The sequence below is a fragment of the Hypanus sabinus genome, chromosome 18, assembly GCF_030144855.1.
Source record: "Hypanus sabinus isolate sHypSab1 chromosome 18, sHypSab1.hap1, whole genome shotgun sequence".
NCBI classification, from domain to species: Eukaryota; Metazoa; Chordata; class Chondrichthyes; order Myliobatiformes; family Dasyatidae; genus Hypanus; species Hypanus sabinus.
The window spans coordinates 25420956-25437313 of NC_082723.1; the positions used below are offsets into that span (position 1 = coordinate 25420956).

Consider the following 16358-nt stretch of genomic DNA (forward strand, 5'->3'; position numbering starts at 1 on the left):
GTCCAGTCTACATATTTGTACTGTTATCAAGCATTTCCTTGACTCAAGGACTTACGAGGATGTTTGACTTCTGACGAGAAGATAGGTGGACAGGCATTCCTCCTCCCCTCCCCCCGGGGGCTGCTGAAGGCTCTGCTTGTCTGAGGAAGTACTAAGTTGAAACAATATTGTTCTCTCAGGTGGATGCATTACATTAAGTGGGACATTTTCACAGAAAAACAGAAACATTTTATCTGAAGCCCTGGCTAATACTTAATTTTCATCGAAATAGATGATCCGGTCATCATACTGTTGTTATGATTGCTGCATTCCAGCACTTTAAAAGTACATATTTGGCTGGAAAGCGACTTGCATCATCTTGAAGTATCCGGATGGTATAGGCGCCACACAAATGCAGCTCTGCGCATCAGCGCGCTGCCGCTCACCTGAGCCTGCTGGCAGCCGGAGCTCTGCCACTCATCCGAACTTGCTGGTGCTCAGCGCGAGCCGTTCCTGCTCTCTGCTGATTGGCTGCCGGTCTGGACTCAACCTCAGCTCAAACGGCGAGTGTCCAATCGGCAGTGTCTTTCCCCGAGGGGTTGGTCCTGACGGGCTCGCGCTGCCCTCACTCATTCTGTTAGGGGGCGGGTCTTCCGGCGCGGCTTGGCCCGTAGCTGTCCAGCAGCCAAGAAGGGGGACGGTGGATGTGAGGCTGCGGCGCCGGCTGAGGGATCGGCGGGCGGGGCGCATCTTGGAGCCGGTGGTGGATGCGTCCTTTGGGCGGTGGGTAATAGAGACGCGGCTCCGGGGAGGCGGCAGCGCCGGCGATGTACAGGTGACACACGTGTTCCAAGAGCCCGACCTACGGCGCCGAGACCTGCGGCTGACGGTAGGTTCCTGCACCCCTCTCCCTCCTCTCTCCTACCCCAGCCCGCCCCGCCGCCACCCCTTCCTCCTCGGTGGAGGCCTCAGGCCTGGGGCAGCTCTCAGCCCCGCCCAGCACCGTCTGTTTACAGCGGCCTGCCGGCGGCGGTGACAGCACCGGCCTGTCCGCAGGACCAAACTCGGCCCCAAGTTTGTTTTTCTCTTTTCGCGCACACACCCCTCCTTGTTAGGAGAAGAGCACGGAGCCGGCAGACCTAACACGGCCTTTAACCCGACGTGGCAGGCAGTGCAGTGCCGAATTGATTAGTCACTTGCTGTGCACACGTTGGAGGTTGTGTAGGAGTAAACAACATCGTGGCCGGGGAGGGAGGGGGCTCCCGGCTCATAGCCGGCCTCGGGTTGAAGGATACTGCACACACCGCACCAAGAGGTCATTTGTGGTTTCGTTTCTTTGCGTCAGCTTGTAATGTTGGTGATTTGATATTGTGTTTGGGGGTTTTGTTTACATCCAAGATGCTCTACCCGAGTGGCAATGAAAATGGAACATGCTGGAACTATACAACAACAGCTCGTAACTGAGATCTAATCAGAGGTCACACATTCACTGTGTCCTAATTTCCAACATTGTCTAATATTTTGGATTTACAGCAATATTAAAGCTTTCTTCCGTCACAAGGAATAAAATGTGAAGTTCTACCTGGATAAGGGTGTGTGAGATTGATAATCCAATGTGCACAACTAAAGAGCAGGAACTGTACTTAAATGTTGTAAACCCTTTGTGGATCTGCACAGGCTTTCGGGAAATCTGTGATATGTATTTTGATACTTCATGAGCCACTGATTTTGTTTCAACACAATCCCTACTGTAAGAGTGATTTATGACCTTGTTAATTTCTGAGTACCTGTTATGTTGGAAAATTGCAAGGATGGTGGCCACTTTAAGCTGGGCAGTCTGTTTGTTTCTGTAATTAATTTTACTTATCCCTCTAAACAGGAATATAGATTAAATATTATGGAAATTATCAATTATGAAATAAATGATAGGTGGTACAATCTTCATGGAAAAGCACATTTTAGTTCATCTGAGTTTAATGTTGACATCAAACTAAGATGTGAAATATACACAAAATGCTGGAGGATCTCAGCAGTTCAGGCTGCATCTGGGGAAAGGAATTAAGTAAGAGTTGATGTTTCGGCCGGTTCTGATTTAGGGTCTCGGCTCGAAACATTGACTCTAAATAAAGACTCTTTTGACTCTTAATAAAGTACCACCTTTCAATTGATGCAGCCTGACCTGCCGTTCCTTGAAAATTTGTCGAAGTCCAAGTAGATTTTATTATCAAAGTACGTATGTCACATATTTGTATGTGCTACTCTGGATATTCAGCAGCTGCAGAATCTTGTGTTTCTGAATCAACATGTGATTGAGAGATGCTGAAAGCTTGGTGAAGCATGAAAGATCTTGAGATTTAATTTAAAGATTTCCTCATGATTGCCATTAAAGGAGTGAGTGGACTGCAGAAGGAGTCAGCAAAAGTCATCTGTTGCATTTAACATTTTTTTACCTCAAGTATTTGAGTAGCTGCAACCCATAAGGCCTTGCATGCAACTAGGAATGGGAGAAATGTTCGGGATCTCCATTTTTCCCCAAGGGTTTGACACTGAGGGTGGCAGTTGAATGTTGGATCAATTAATGTTTCTGGTGGGTGGGAATCTGTTTGAGAGAATTGGAGTATTCATATCTAATAACCTTGGGGTGAAGATCTTGGGTGCAGGTTGGCCTTAAATGCTTGGTCATGATGTATTTACTGAGGTGATGTAAGCGGTCTTTGTGATGAGGAGGGTGTTAACATGCGAAGCTCAGCCTGTTGTTAGATTTGTGACTGGTCTAAAGTCTGAGTCTGAAGCTGGAAAGGGATATGGAAATGGTGGCAAGGGGATAGTATTTGTAGCTTTGGTTTCCTGAGATAGGACTGCTAGTCATTCATGCAGGTCAAGTTTTTTTTATCTGCCGGAGCATGGGATTTGCTGGCAAGTCCACGGTTGGTTTGTTTATTTATTGACATCCAGCATGGAATAGGTCCTTCTGGCCTGTGGAGCCACACTGTCCAGCAATCCTTTAATTGAATCCTAGCCTAATCACGGGCAATTTACAAAGACCAATTAACCTACCAACCAGTACGTCTTTGGACTGTGGGAGAAAACCGGAGCACCCAGAGGAAACACATGCGGTCACAGGCAGAACGTAAAAACTCCTTACAGGTAGCTGCGGGAATCAAACTCGGGTTGCTTGTGCTAAAAAGCGTTGTGCTACCACTACTCCACCCTGACTCATTATCCATCACAAATTGCCATTGAGAATTTGTCGGTGGAAAGCTGTTGCCTTGTCATCCCACAGTAATGATGAGCAGCAGCTTGCTGGATGATGAAAGGCATTTGTGGGAACCACAAGCGAGGTCTGATATCACATATTGGTCCAAATGGGAGAAGGAGAGCAGACACACACAAAATGCTGGAGGAAGTCAGTGGGCCAGGCAGCATCTATGGAAAAAGGTACAGTCGACATTTCGGGCCAAAGTCCTGCTGAAGGGTTTCGGCCCAAAACATTGATGCCCAAAACTTTGTCCATAGATGCTGCCTGGCCTGCTGAGTTTCTCCAGCATTTTGTGTGTTTTGCTCCGATTTCCGGCGTCTGCAGATCTTCTTTTGTTTAAGGAAAACAGATTATTTTTCCTTGTATGGCAGTTGTGTACCGTACGAGTTTTTAATTTTTTATAAGTCACTGCTTTCACATTTCATGAAGCTTTAATTGAATTGAAGTTGCACCGTGGTGTCATTTGATTTGAACATGCATCTTTGGATTACAAATTTAGCAATTAACTGTTGACCAGCCTATCTGCTGGTCAAGTACGTTAATGATCTGTAGGCAATGGTGAAATGAAAATAGGTTGTGCAAGGGTCAACTTTCTTCACCATCCACACTTACATGTATGAGGAGTACGCTGTGGTGTTGGTCAGGGTGTGACATGCAACAAAAAAATCAATAATTATAAAGAATTACATAAAATATTAAGTTAGAGGTTGAAGTATGCATATGGCAGAAAATATTTATAAATACCAGTATGTATTTACAATGTAAACAGCATTATAAAAGTGGTTTAAAGTGTTTACAATTCAGTGCAGTGTTGGTGGTAATAGATGTGCTGTTGTGGAGCTGGATGGTGTTGAAATGCATGTTAATCCTGGATTCCTCAGTTTCCTGCTGCTAATTTTATGTGAGAAGAATTTTGTGTAAAATGAACAAGGATGCCCTCAGGCAGCTGCTGTGAATTTGGTGGAGTAGTGTGCTCTCTTCTCAATCAACAGGATGTTAAGAATGGGAAATGGTGAGGAGAGGTGTGAAAAGACACTATGGTCTGTGTTTCAGGTAATGCTGAATTGTTGCAGCAGAACAAGCTGATCCATAGATGCCTAAAGTGAGTTCTAATTTGATAACATTAAGATGTACCAATTTGCTGACTAAGTCAGGGTTTTAAATGAAGAAAATCTGGAACTTTTTGTTTTCCTTTGGTTTTATTGTTGCATCAAACCAGGGAAACATTGTCCTGAGCTCTGAAAGTGGTAATCTTTCCTGCCCATTTCCCTCCATAGTAGAAATCTTTAGAACTCTGGATTTTCAGCATCTGTAGAATCTCTTGTGCTTACTTGAGAAAGAATTTTGACTTTTGCAGTTAAAACTCAAAACAAAGTGCATGTTGTAACTTCTGGACCGTGCACAATGCTGCAAAAAGTGTTTGCAGCAAGATGGTGGAGAGTTTTCTTACAATTCAAACTACCAGTTGGTGAGAGTCATGGTATAAATTACATACAGTGGATTACAGTTAATTGGGGCACATCAGGACCAGTTCAATTTTACCCAATTAGCTGAAGTTTCATGGAAATAGTTTCTTTTTTAAAAACTTTTTTTTAACTGTCATTTAACTGTTTCACAAATTGTGTACTTAATGAAATACAGGACAAATTAGAGTACTATAATACTATAAAACTGCAGTTTCTAATATTGATGGAAGAATTCATCCAGTGCCATGTAAATGAACATGGACAAATAATGCATATAATGGACTGCTTTCCTACAATGCTGTTGATGATTGCATCCTCCAAATCTTCATCTTCATCTTCATTGTAGCAATCAGGATTATTGTTGATACCTTCAAATTCCTCATGGTTCCTGACTTGAAGGCTATATTTTCACTCCTGGCCTTTTCTGGCATCTCCCGGTCTGAATGCTTGAAACCACAGTGAGTAAAACAGTTCTGAATTGTCTGCTTAATTCTTGCCAGCTATGAGTGACTAAAATCACTGCTTGTTGAAGACAAACACACACAACTAATACTATTTGAAAACTTTGCTCGAAGCATGACATTGTGTCCAACGGCCACACAAGTGCACATGACTTGAATGCTAGTTAGAAACTGTATGGCAACAGTTGCCTGTCACTGTCAAGTGCCATAGTGTCCCAAATAATCAAAGGGAATTCTGGCTATTTTCTCAATTAGTTTTGTTCCTTAAGAGTTGTTTCAAATAAGTGGCTGCCCCAATTAACTGGAATCCACTGTATATATTTTCATTTCTCTGTTGAAGAACAAACATGGGTTGAGCAGATGTTAACACGAGGAAATCTGCAGATGCTGGAAATTCAAGCAACACACACAAAATGCTGGTGGAACGCAGCAGGCCAGGCAGCATCTATAGGGAGAAGTACAGTCGACGTTTCGGGCCGAGACCCTTCGTCAGTGAATGGTCTCAGCCTGAAACGTCGACTGTACTTCTTCCTATAGACGCTGCCTGGCTTGCTGTGTTCCACCAGCATTTTGTGTGTATTGCTTGAGCAGATGTTACTGTGATTTCCACCCTTCTCCTCTCCTCCCCCCACCCCCGGCTGTCTTTTCAGATTGAGGTTCACCAATGGCCTTCGTGATAACAACAAGATTAGTTTGGCTTGGGGTACTACTCTTGGTAACTAGATTTTCATTACAGTCAGGAAGCCACATTGGACATGGCTGTGTCTAATGCACTCAGCTACTTGCTGGGCATTCACGATGGGACTCTCAAGAAGAGGTGAAATTAATCATCCACTTGCACTTTTGGTTGAAGACGCATGCAAATACTTCAGCATTGTCTCTTGCACTTGTATGCAGGTCTCCTCCATGCTGAAGGTGGGATGTTCATGGAGCTACCTCCTCCCATTCGTTGCTTGATTGTCCACCATTCTCAACTGGATGTGGTAGGGTTACATAGCTTTTCTCTAATCTATGGACTATGGGACTGCTTAGCTTTGTAGTCTGCTGCATTTGGTGTTTAGCATGCAAGTACACTGGATGTAGCTTCACAATGTCGGTGCCTTTTTGAAGGTACCTCTCATTCTGCACGTTAAACTCTTGTATGTGCCTGATGGAATCTGGGCCTAGTATCAAAGTAGGACTTTATAAATAGGTTCTTGTATTACGTTTGCACACAGGAGATATTCCAATAGTTAAGAAAAGATTTCTTTAGTTTACAGATAACTGGAATTTGGAAAGCTGTCTAGGCCTTGTGTGAATTGAATCCATACATTTTGACTAATGAAAAATTTGAGCTCTGATGAACAGTGGATGAATTTAACTGCACTTATAATAGTATTGAAGATGTCATGAAATGTTGATTTCAGTGAAAAAATAAATCTGTTTATAATTGAAAATTTTCATCCATGGTAGTGTCTTTGTGTATCTTGGTTGTACTCATTTTCCATTACTTTTATAATTGTGCAGTAAGGCATTTGTCAGATCTTTGCACATACTTCAACAAAAATGATGTGCAGCTTTATCACTTGCTTGTTGCAATCTGTTCCTCCAAGAACCTAAACTATAAAATGTCCTTATCTAACATGTCGTTGCATATCTGCACATGAAACCCTGTGCATTTTAAGTCTTGGCATTTAAAATGTGCTATTTTGCTTGCTAATTTGGAAACCTTGCTTCATATTGTCTTTCTGAGATTGAATAGCTGTACCAACATCTTTTGAAAAAGTAGCAATTTTTGCTTAAAAACAAATTGATGTTACTTTAATTGTCTCAAAATTAATGAAGTTGAAATCGTTGTTTCAACCATATACATGTATACTGCCAAGGAAACAATGTTCTTCTCGTCCAAGGTGCACAACGCAGTATGCTTAACTCTCACACTGAAAAAAGTAATGTTATCCCAAATAAATTACTAAATAATAAAGTGCACATACAAACAAGTTTAAAAAGTATGCAGTATATCATTGCTATCTCTTAATTCGTGTTGAGATCTGGGTAGTGACAGGGAGTTCAGTGGTCTCACGGCCTGGGGGAAGAAGCTGTTTCCCATCCTAACAGTTCGTGTCCTAATTCTGTAATATCTCCTGCCTGATGGTAGATTGTCAAAGAGATTCTTGGACGATACGAGGGATCATTGACAATAAGCAGTACTCCTTGTAAGTATCTTGAATCAGTGGAAGAGAGACCCAGTTGATCCCCTCAGCAGTCCTCACAATCCTTGTTGTCGGATGCCTTGTAGTTTGCCTACCAGAGAATGATGCAGCTGGTTAGGGGACACTCAGTGGTGCTTCTGTGAAAATTAGTTGAAATGGTTAAAAGATTGGGCTTAAAACCTCTCGTCTTGGCAATGGGAATAAGCAGTTCTTATTGTAAACTTCCTTTAATCTGTAGCCTGAATCTGTTCATTTGAAAGGTGTCAGGTCCAAAAACAGCATGTGTTCAAGGTTTAAGGTTTGCTTACAACAGAAAACAATGTTGTAACCGTTTGAAATGCAAAAAATTGTTATGGTTGAAGCTTAACCATTTTTCCTATAATTTAGCCCTTTCCTGTTGCAAATCATCTTTTCACCAACGAATGCTTGGTTTTCTGAAGCTAACTTGTAGGTGAAAGGACTCCCAACAACAAGTTTGAGCAAGTTGTTTTATTTTCTTTTTTAAAAAATTCTTGTTAGCTCTGGTGTTCTTGGTTTGTCGTTATTTTGAACCTTTTGAATGGATTGTGGTTGTGATTTGCTTTTGTTCAACACAAAGGTTCAGTGAACCACAGCAAGTAATTTGCTTATGTTTTAACTATGTTTAAAGAAAATAGTTTGAATTAAATATATATTATGACTGTTTGTACATGTATTAAGCTGAGCCATGCAGTTCGACAGGGTTGTTTTGTGTAACAAGTAATAGTTTATCTAGCCCCACTACTTGTACTGATGAATGCAAATTCTTTGTTTTGCAAGCTCAGTTGCACAATGTTTTTTATGAAGCATGTAATGATCTTGCTTGTATTTATTAATGAACTTATTGGCATCCATGTTCATATATTTAGGGAATTGACTTCTAAAAATGGTGTATGGTGGATATTTAGGGAAGAAATACACCTTTTAGTGGAAGTGTGCATTCTGTGTTCTTAAATAGGCCAAAGCACTTTTATTTCCATTTTTTACATCGGTTATGTTTAACAGGGCCAAGGCTTCGTGTCATTTAATAAGCTCCTAGAGAGGGAACTGGGATTGTCCAAGTGCTTGGCACAAATGTGGGAGTACTGATGTTTGGCAACTCTCGAAGTGAAGTCTGAGGTTTGGTGAAGTGAAGTCTCTCGTTGATGCCTGCGGTTTCTTAGTATTGGAGTATTAACAGACTTGAATGGATCTGTTTTTAAAATCAAATGTGGAGATGAAGTTGCAGTGCAGCAAGTTAAAATTAGCAGTTTACATAGAAGGTAAGGTCTCATTGTGACTGAGAGGTTTGCTGCTCTTCCTGACAGCTTTTGGCCAGAATGTCAGTAATGTTGTTTCAACATGTTGCACCACAGGCAATACTGAATCTGCAATTTAAGTTGACCTGATGTTACCAAAGATTTTCTCCCTATAGATCAGAAATGCTTTTCTGTTAAGTTGAGTTTATTGCATATACCTCGTATATTGGATAAAAGTCAGTCTTGACAGCATGTGGTTGAGGTGGGTTTGGTATTGCTTTCTCTATTTGCTATTCATGTTTGTTTTTCTGTTTGCTAAGCACCAATTTTCTAATTGGTTCCGAGTAAATTCTTATCCTTGAATGAAACTCATTAATAACCTGAATTAATAGTAAAGAATTGTACTTTGTTAACACAATGGCATATGGCTGCTTAATATAGTTTTTCTATTTTCAGTCAGCATTTACTTGTGTTTTAAAAAATGGAAGGCTGAGGTTTACAATCAGCATTCCCGTTCCAAAGTCAGTTTTCCTATCTCCACAGATATCCCTGAAAACATTACTTACTTGGAATAAGAGCCGAAAGGTTTTTATGCTGATAACAAGTTGAAGAACAAAATGATTTATGTTGTTACCAGAATAGACTAAAGGTGTTTGGCACAGCTTCTTGGGTTTTCCAGAAGAGGCAAGCTTCATAACTTCAGACATCAGATAATGCTCATAAGAAAATGCACGTCAAGTCTCTTAACAGCATTGAAAAACAGTGTGTTCCTGGAGCAGAAGCCCATTAACATCACTGTTTGTTCAGAGACATTTGTAAAGACAGTTTTTGAAATGTGTATAGAATACTGCTTAGAGTTTTGATCTTATTGATGCAGGGATATACTTGCATTGAAGGCAGTTCAGAAGCAGATCACAAAAATTGATTATAAGAAGATTGTCTGATGAGGAAAGACTTTGGAAGGGTGGCAAGCTATCCTGGAACTCAAGATTCTGAGGTAGTTTGATGGGACAGCTGCTTATGCTCTTATTTCTCTTTTTAGAGACAGTCTTTTGGAAGAGAAGGAATTTTATCAGATGGTTGAGAATCATTAAAACTATGTCAGAAATCTTAAGGCACAGTATCACTCTGCAACTGATCCTTGACATCCATAATAGGAGACCACAGTCTGTGTGGATCAGAAATAACATGACCTCCTCACTGATAATCAGTACTGGATGCATGCTCAGCCCACTGCTCTACTCTCTCTGCAACATTGTCTGTGCGGTTTGGCACAGTTCAAACTGCATCTATAAATTTGCTGATAACAGAACTATTGTTGCCAGAATTTCAGATAGTGACGAGGTGATAGATCAGCTAGTTGAGAGGTGTTACAGCAAGCAACTTGTACTCAACAGTAGTCAACATCAGTGAGACCAAGGGATTGATTGTGAACTTCAGTAAGGGGAAGTCAAGAGAATATGCACCAGTCTTCATCGAGGGATCCAAAGTGGAAAGGGTGAGCAGTTTCAGATTTCTGTGTGTGGACATCTGAGGATCTCCCCGGGCCCAGTGTTCTGATGTAATTGCAAGGAAGACACAACAGTGGCTATATTTCTTTCAGAGTTTGAGGAGAATTGGTCTATCATCAAAGACACTTGCGAATTTTGACAGATGGGTGCATCACCATCTGGTATGTGGGGCCTTGACACAGGATCAGAAAAAGCTGCAGAAAGTTGCAAACTCAACCCGCTCCATCATGGGCACTGGCCTTGCCAGCATCGAGGGCACCTTCAAAATGAGATTCCTCACAAAGGTAGCATTAAGGACCCCCATCACCCAGGAAATGCTGTCTTTTCATCAAGGAGGTAGAGGAGCCTGATGACACATACTCAATGTTTCAGAAACAGCTTGTACCCCTCCATCAGATTTCTGAATGGATAGTGAACCCGTGAGCATGTCTTCAGTATTTTCCCCCTCTCTTTTGACTACTTATTTATGTTTACTACTGAATATAATTTTTTTTTTGCTTTGTATTGCTGCCACAAAGCAACAAGTTTTATGACATATTCTGGTAATATGAAGCCTGATTCTATTCTATTATATTTTTGTCTTGGGTCTATGGGTTTGAGGAATGGGAAGTATTGGCAATATTGCATGTTGTTCCAAGTTCTTATTGGTGCCCACTTCATAGAGACTCCTTTTTCTGGTCTTCTCCAATTCTTTCATTCCACTTCAGTAAAGGTGAATAGAAGTTCCATCCCAACCTGCAAATTTTAACTTTACTACAGGTTCATTGTAGCTCAGAAACTTTGGAGTTAAGAATTTTAAAATAATAAGGCAGTTTGGAAATTTTCAGTGTGTCTGCATATGAGTGTTTTGATCAGATTGCTCTGTTTTTGTACTAAGGCACAAAAACAAGTGAAGTAAGCCATATGAGGTTACTATTACTTCAATTGCCTAGCTGTTGTAACAGCTGTAATTTTTCTTTTATTGAGTCTAAAACATATTGCTAAATTGTTTAACAGAATCATTGATCTGTTATGAAAATTCACACATGGCTACTATTATGACAAAAGTCTTAATATACTTATTACAGTACTAAATAATTATGTATATAAAGTACATAATTAGTACTGTAATGAATACTCATGTATATTAAGACTTTATTTCTGTTTATTAAGGCTCACAAACAAGGGGATATGATGTATAGCTATGTAAAGGTATTACAATATATAATTACAGTTCCACTCACTTATGGGATCTTTTCCTGCAACTTGTTTTAAAAGAAGCGATTTGTAGTGAATTATGTTTAACCCTGCTGAAGCCATTGGGCATTTTGCTGTGTGTTAGTCTGACAGCTCACTTGCTTTGACAATTTTTCAGTGAATCAGTAACAGATGGATAAATATCAATCAGTAAGTTTGAGAAACAAGTTCCCATGACTATGTTCTTCATTTCCTGTTTTTGGTTAGTTCTGCAAGAGCTATATGGTCAAAAATATTTCATTGTGTGGTAACATGCCTGAGAAGAAACACTTCAAGACAGGTAACACTGAAAAAATGCTGAACCACAGCAGTTAAAGTAAGTGAGCAGCACCAAAAAGATGAAATGACTTGAAATGAGAAGCACAATCCGATTTCTCCACAAGGTGAAGGTAAAACAATTTCTGGGTGCAACTTGGGAGAATATGAAAGTGGTCAACGGATATTGTGTGGAGGTAAAAAGAATGTGGAATAAAAACCTATAAGGTTTGGATCAGAGGATCAAAACATTGTTCCAACCTTTTTTATGCTATGGACCCCAGGTTGAGATCCCCTGATATAGAGGGAAGGAGGCGACAAGAACTTGCTGATTAAAGATGTTTTATGAAGGAAGTAGTTTTTCAATGATCAAACACAAAAATTTACTTTAACAAACAAAGATGGGGAAATGTGACGCTTCAAATGAAGAAAAATTGAACTCTTTGAGTTCTTCTGGGTGTCAAAACATAGGTTTGTATGGAAAAAGTGAATGTTCAATTCAGTGGGACGTTGGAATGGGAAGGAACTTGTGGATTTGCACTTCAGCAGCATTTGCCCAATAAATAATACTTGACTTGTTCAATCTGTGAATATCAGAAGTCGGGACTGTCAAGCTATCTTGTTAAAGATCACTTAACAGTTGCTTGATTTTGATTTAAAAATTTTCCATTTAACATCTTCTGATGTAATTGGTAGAAATACAGTGTCCGGTTAATTGGGAGACATCAGGACCAGCATACTTTGGCCCAATTCGCTAAAGTTTCATGGAAATACCCAAGAAGACAAAAAAGACAAACTACTGTTTAACTGAGTAATTATGTATTTAAATGAAGTACATTTAAAAGTATTTAAACAAATTAGAACACTACCAATAGTACTACAGAACTATAAAACTATTGGGTTATTTGGACTGTAAATTAACTCCCAGTGCAGTTAATGAACTTCTTTGCACAATATGATGGCAATTGCATTCTCCAAATCTTTATTTTTATTGTAGCATTCAAGATGATTGTTGATACCTTAAAATACTTCATAGTTCCTAATTTGTTGAAGTAGTGAAGTAGTTGCATTTTTCAATCCTGGCTGTTTCCTGGCATCTCCAAGCCTGAATGCGAGAAGCCGCAGTGAACAAAACAGTTTTGAATTGTCTTGCTGCTTATTTCTGACCAACTGTCAGTGACAAAAATTGCATCTGTTTGAACACAAACCAATTTACATGATTAAAAAATGTTCACTTGAAGCTCAGTATTGTCTAATGGCCACGTAAGTGCACTTGACAGTCACCATTAGACACTGTTTGACAGCAGTCTCCTGTCCCAATTAAGCAGCAGTGTCTCAAACAAACAAAAGGAATCCCAGCTATTTTCTTGATTGACTTTTGTTCTTTAAGCAAATTCATTGCTGCCTAATGGTCCTAAATAAATGGCTGCCCAGATTAACTGATGGCCCTATTAATTGGAATCTTCTGTATATGTTAAGAGTAAGTAATTAACAAGGATTATTGTCGTAAATTAGGAAGTTTTCAGAAGTATTCCCACACATTCCAGTGCTAACTTAATGTGTCCACATCATCTGCAGAACAACACAAGCAGCAGCAACAAAACAGGACAGAATGGCAAAGCAAGTCCCCTTCTGCAACACCTACCCACTAACATGCACAAACAAGTATCCATCCCAGTTCAGGCCACCTCCTTATCCTCAGATTCTCAGAACCGTGGATTTTGGGCCTTCAACTTCAGACTTCACCCTCGGACCCTCTGATCATGGGTTTGACCTTCTGGCTGAGACCCCAGGACTGGCCGATCGTGGATTTGACCTTTGTGTTTTGACTTCTGGACTTGCTTGAGCATCTAACCCAGGTGACAGTTGGATCAATCCAACAGCTTCTATGAAGTAGTATAGCACATCGCCTTTTCATTCTGAGGTACAAATGAGATCCGGCTTTCAAGATTGGAACTCCACTTTATTTGAGTTGACTGCCTGAAATTTTAGATTTGTCGAGAATCTGAAACTGGTCCTTTGCCCTCTATTGATATACTGCTATTCAGCAGCTTCATGTCAAACTACACTTGTGGCCACAAATTGGTTGGCAATGTTGATCTCACCTGCCTTGACCTTTGCACTGTATAAGTTGCCAGACTGATTGTTTGGCATTCATGGCTGAATGAACAGAAATTTCTAGAAACTGCTGAATGAACAGAATGAACTAAAATAATTTCTGGAAGTCCTAAACACCAGGCACAAACTCCATTTCAGAGCTGGATAGTCTATCACACCTCATTGTTGCAGCTTGAGAATGAACCAGCAAGTTTGTTGCATTGGTGTATTGAACTTGTTGAGAGTGTCATTCCATAATGCAGCTTAGAAACAAGCCCTTTGGCCAACTCATCCATATTGTCTGCCTGAGTTAATTCCATATCATATTATTTGAATAGCCCATTTCTATTTTGTTTAGAGAACCCTGACCTTGTGTTGGCTTACCTGCGGAAATTCTCTTGTCTTGTCTTTATTATCTCTACTTGTTATTATCACTTCAATCATGTTCTACCCTCAGTAATTTGAGGTTACCGTAACTTTGCCCTGAATTCATTCAGCTCCTAATGCAAATAGCGTGTGTGCACTGATCAACTTGAAGTAATACCTCACTCGTTGATAAAATTCTCATCCTTTATTTCAGTTTTGTCAGTGGCCTTGCCCAATACTTACTGTGATTTTTTTTTTCTTTAGTGATATGGGCATTCATCCATTCCAGGCCATCAAAGCACTCCTGACTTCCATCAAATGACAGTTAACTGTCATGTTTAAAGTTAGCCAGGTGCTCCTTCCTGAATCTACTAATCCGGTTATCCTTCCTTTCTCAAATTCAAGATGCTTCTGAACTCTCAGCAAAAGATATCTGCCCTAAGTATTTCCTTTTGTAGTTTTGTATTAAATATTTGATAATATTCCTGTGAGGCTTTGCCTGTATTATTATGTTAAAAGTCCTACACAAATGCAAGTTGGTGATGATTTTAAACTTAATTGCTTATTTTCATTTGCATTCTATTGAAACTTCTCAATGTATATGTTTGCTGTACAGGGTGTAGGGGGTGGAACTCAGATTACTGAAAATTTTGGTGGGAGGACTTGCACTTGGAGCAAGTGTACAATTAGACAACTTTTGGGGTGAATAACTTGGTCTTTAATGTAACATTTCATGTAAGGTTACTTGGACAGATGCAAAGCAAAAAAAAGCTAGTTGTTTTGCTAACAGTAATAAACGTCTCCAGATGTCTATCCAGGCTTATTCCCCTCTATACCTGATAATCAAAGTTTTGCATAATGCACATCAGGAGTTTGTACTCGTAAATGAAGTTTCCATTTAGCAGTGAGATGTAAATGATTCCAGTATATCTGGTCTAAATTTTAATTGTCTATTTTATGCAGATTGGCATTCTAGGCCAGAGTTGAAGTTTTGTTACTTCTGATTTTTCTTTCTTGTGATTATGGATGTGGACAGCAGGGCCACCATTTGTTGTCTATTCCCAAAACACATTGGATAATGGAGCCATGATTTTGAAGTGTTGAATCATTGTCTTAGCAATGATTAAAGCCATTATTTCCCCTGGGTTCCCTTAACTTAGAATTTCCCTGTACTGAATAGCAGTTCTGGTTAAAACAGAAAACATTGCTGACTACACTCAGCTGACCAGTTGGCACCTCGATGAAAGAAACTAAGATAGTGGGGAAAATTCATATTAAACCTGAAGTGAAGCTCTTGGGACCCCCTTACACACTACAAAAAGTTGTGTAAAGCACTCACCTGTTTTTCACTTGGTTTCTCCAGTGAAATAGTAGAATAATAAATACAGCTGGCTAAATTTGAAGGGCAGGTGCATTGCTGCTTGGTCAAACTTGCATGCATTTTATTTGGTCATGGCTAGAATTAACTCCTGCATAAGCAAGGGGAAGGACATGGACCTGCTGCAAGTCTACAGCAGATGCAATCTAACTGGCTCGCCACTTGTCTTTGAACAACAAAACATAAAACAGGTCATGGTAGCGTACTGACTAGTGCAACACTTAACAGGTGGTAGTACAGTTGTTTTCTTTGCATATTCTTGCCATTGTTATCTTTGATTTTTGATTTATCAGGAGATGGTTTGACTTCAGTACTATGTAACATAATGTCAGCAGTTTAGCTTTTAGAATCTTTAGGGTTTATAGATTTCCTTCTGCCATCCAGACCATGCTGTCTTTTCACTGCTGCCATTGGGAGGAGGTACAGGAACCTTGGGTCCCACACCAACAAGTTCAGGAACACCTATTACCGTTCAGCCATCAGGATCCTGAACCAGTGTGGATAGCTTCACTCACTTCAGCACTGAACTGAATCCACAACCTACAGGCTCACTTTCAACGACTCTACAGCTCATGTCCTCAGTACAGGTTGTATATCCCTTATTCAAAATCTGAATTTTTTTGAGTGCTGACATGACATTGCAAATGGAAAATTGCACAAGACGCTGGGAAGGTTCCCAAACGATGAACTTTGTGTATCGCAGACTGTTCTGAGAAATGACCTCATGTGTAATGACCAGAAGTTAATGGAAAAGTAGAAAAATAATGCATAAAAAATGAAGATCTTGATCGTGTGTCGACAATGTCGTAATGATCATATGCTGCTTAATGGTGTGCTGATCATGAATCAAGCAAAGATCAACCACAACGAACTGAAAATTGAAGGTAATTGTGAGCACAAAG

At 40.1% G+C, this 16358-nt stretch overlaps 1 protein-coding gene across 4 annotated transcripts in view; it reads left to right on the forward strand.

The window, feature by feature from the left end:
• The first annotated feature begins 619 nt into the window (after positions 1-619).
• The window catches only part of mapkap1 (MAPK associated protein 1), a 274264-nt gene continuing 258525 nt past the window's right edge, over positions 620-16358 (forward strand). Inside the window, exons 1-2 of one of the 4 annotated variants that reach the window (XM_059993888.1) lie at positions 739-868; positions 6063-6148. In XM_059993888.1, coding sequence (XP_059849871.1) covers positions 6086-6148 — 63 coding nt within the window. In that variant the 5' untranslated portion in view covers positions 739-868; positions 6063-6085. Of the gene's footprint in view, positions 869-6062; positions 6149-16358 lie in introns of all 4 variants that reach the window. The other 3 variants (XM_059993887.1, XM_059993886.1, XM_059993885.1) reach the window with 3 other exon arrangements.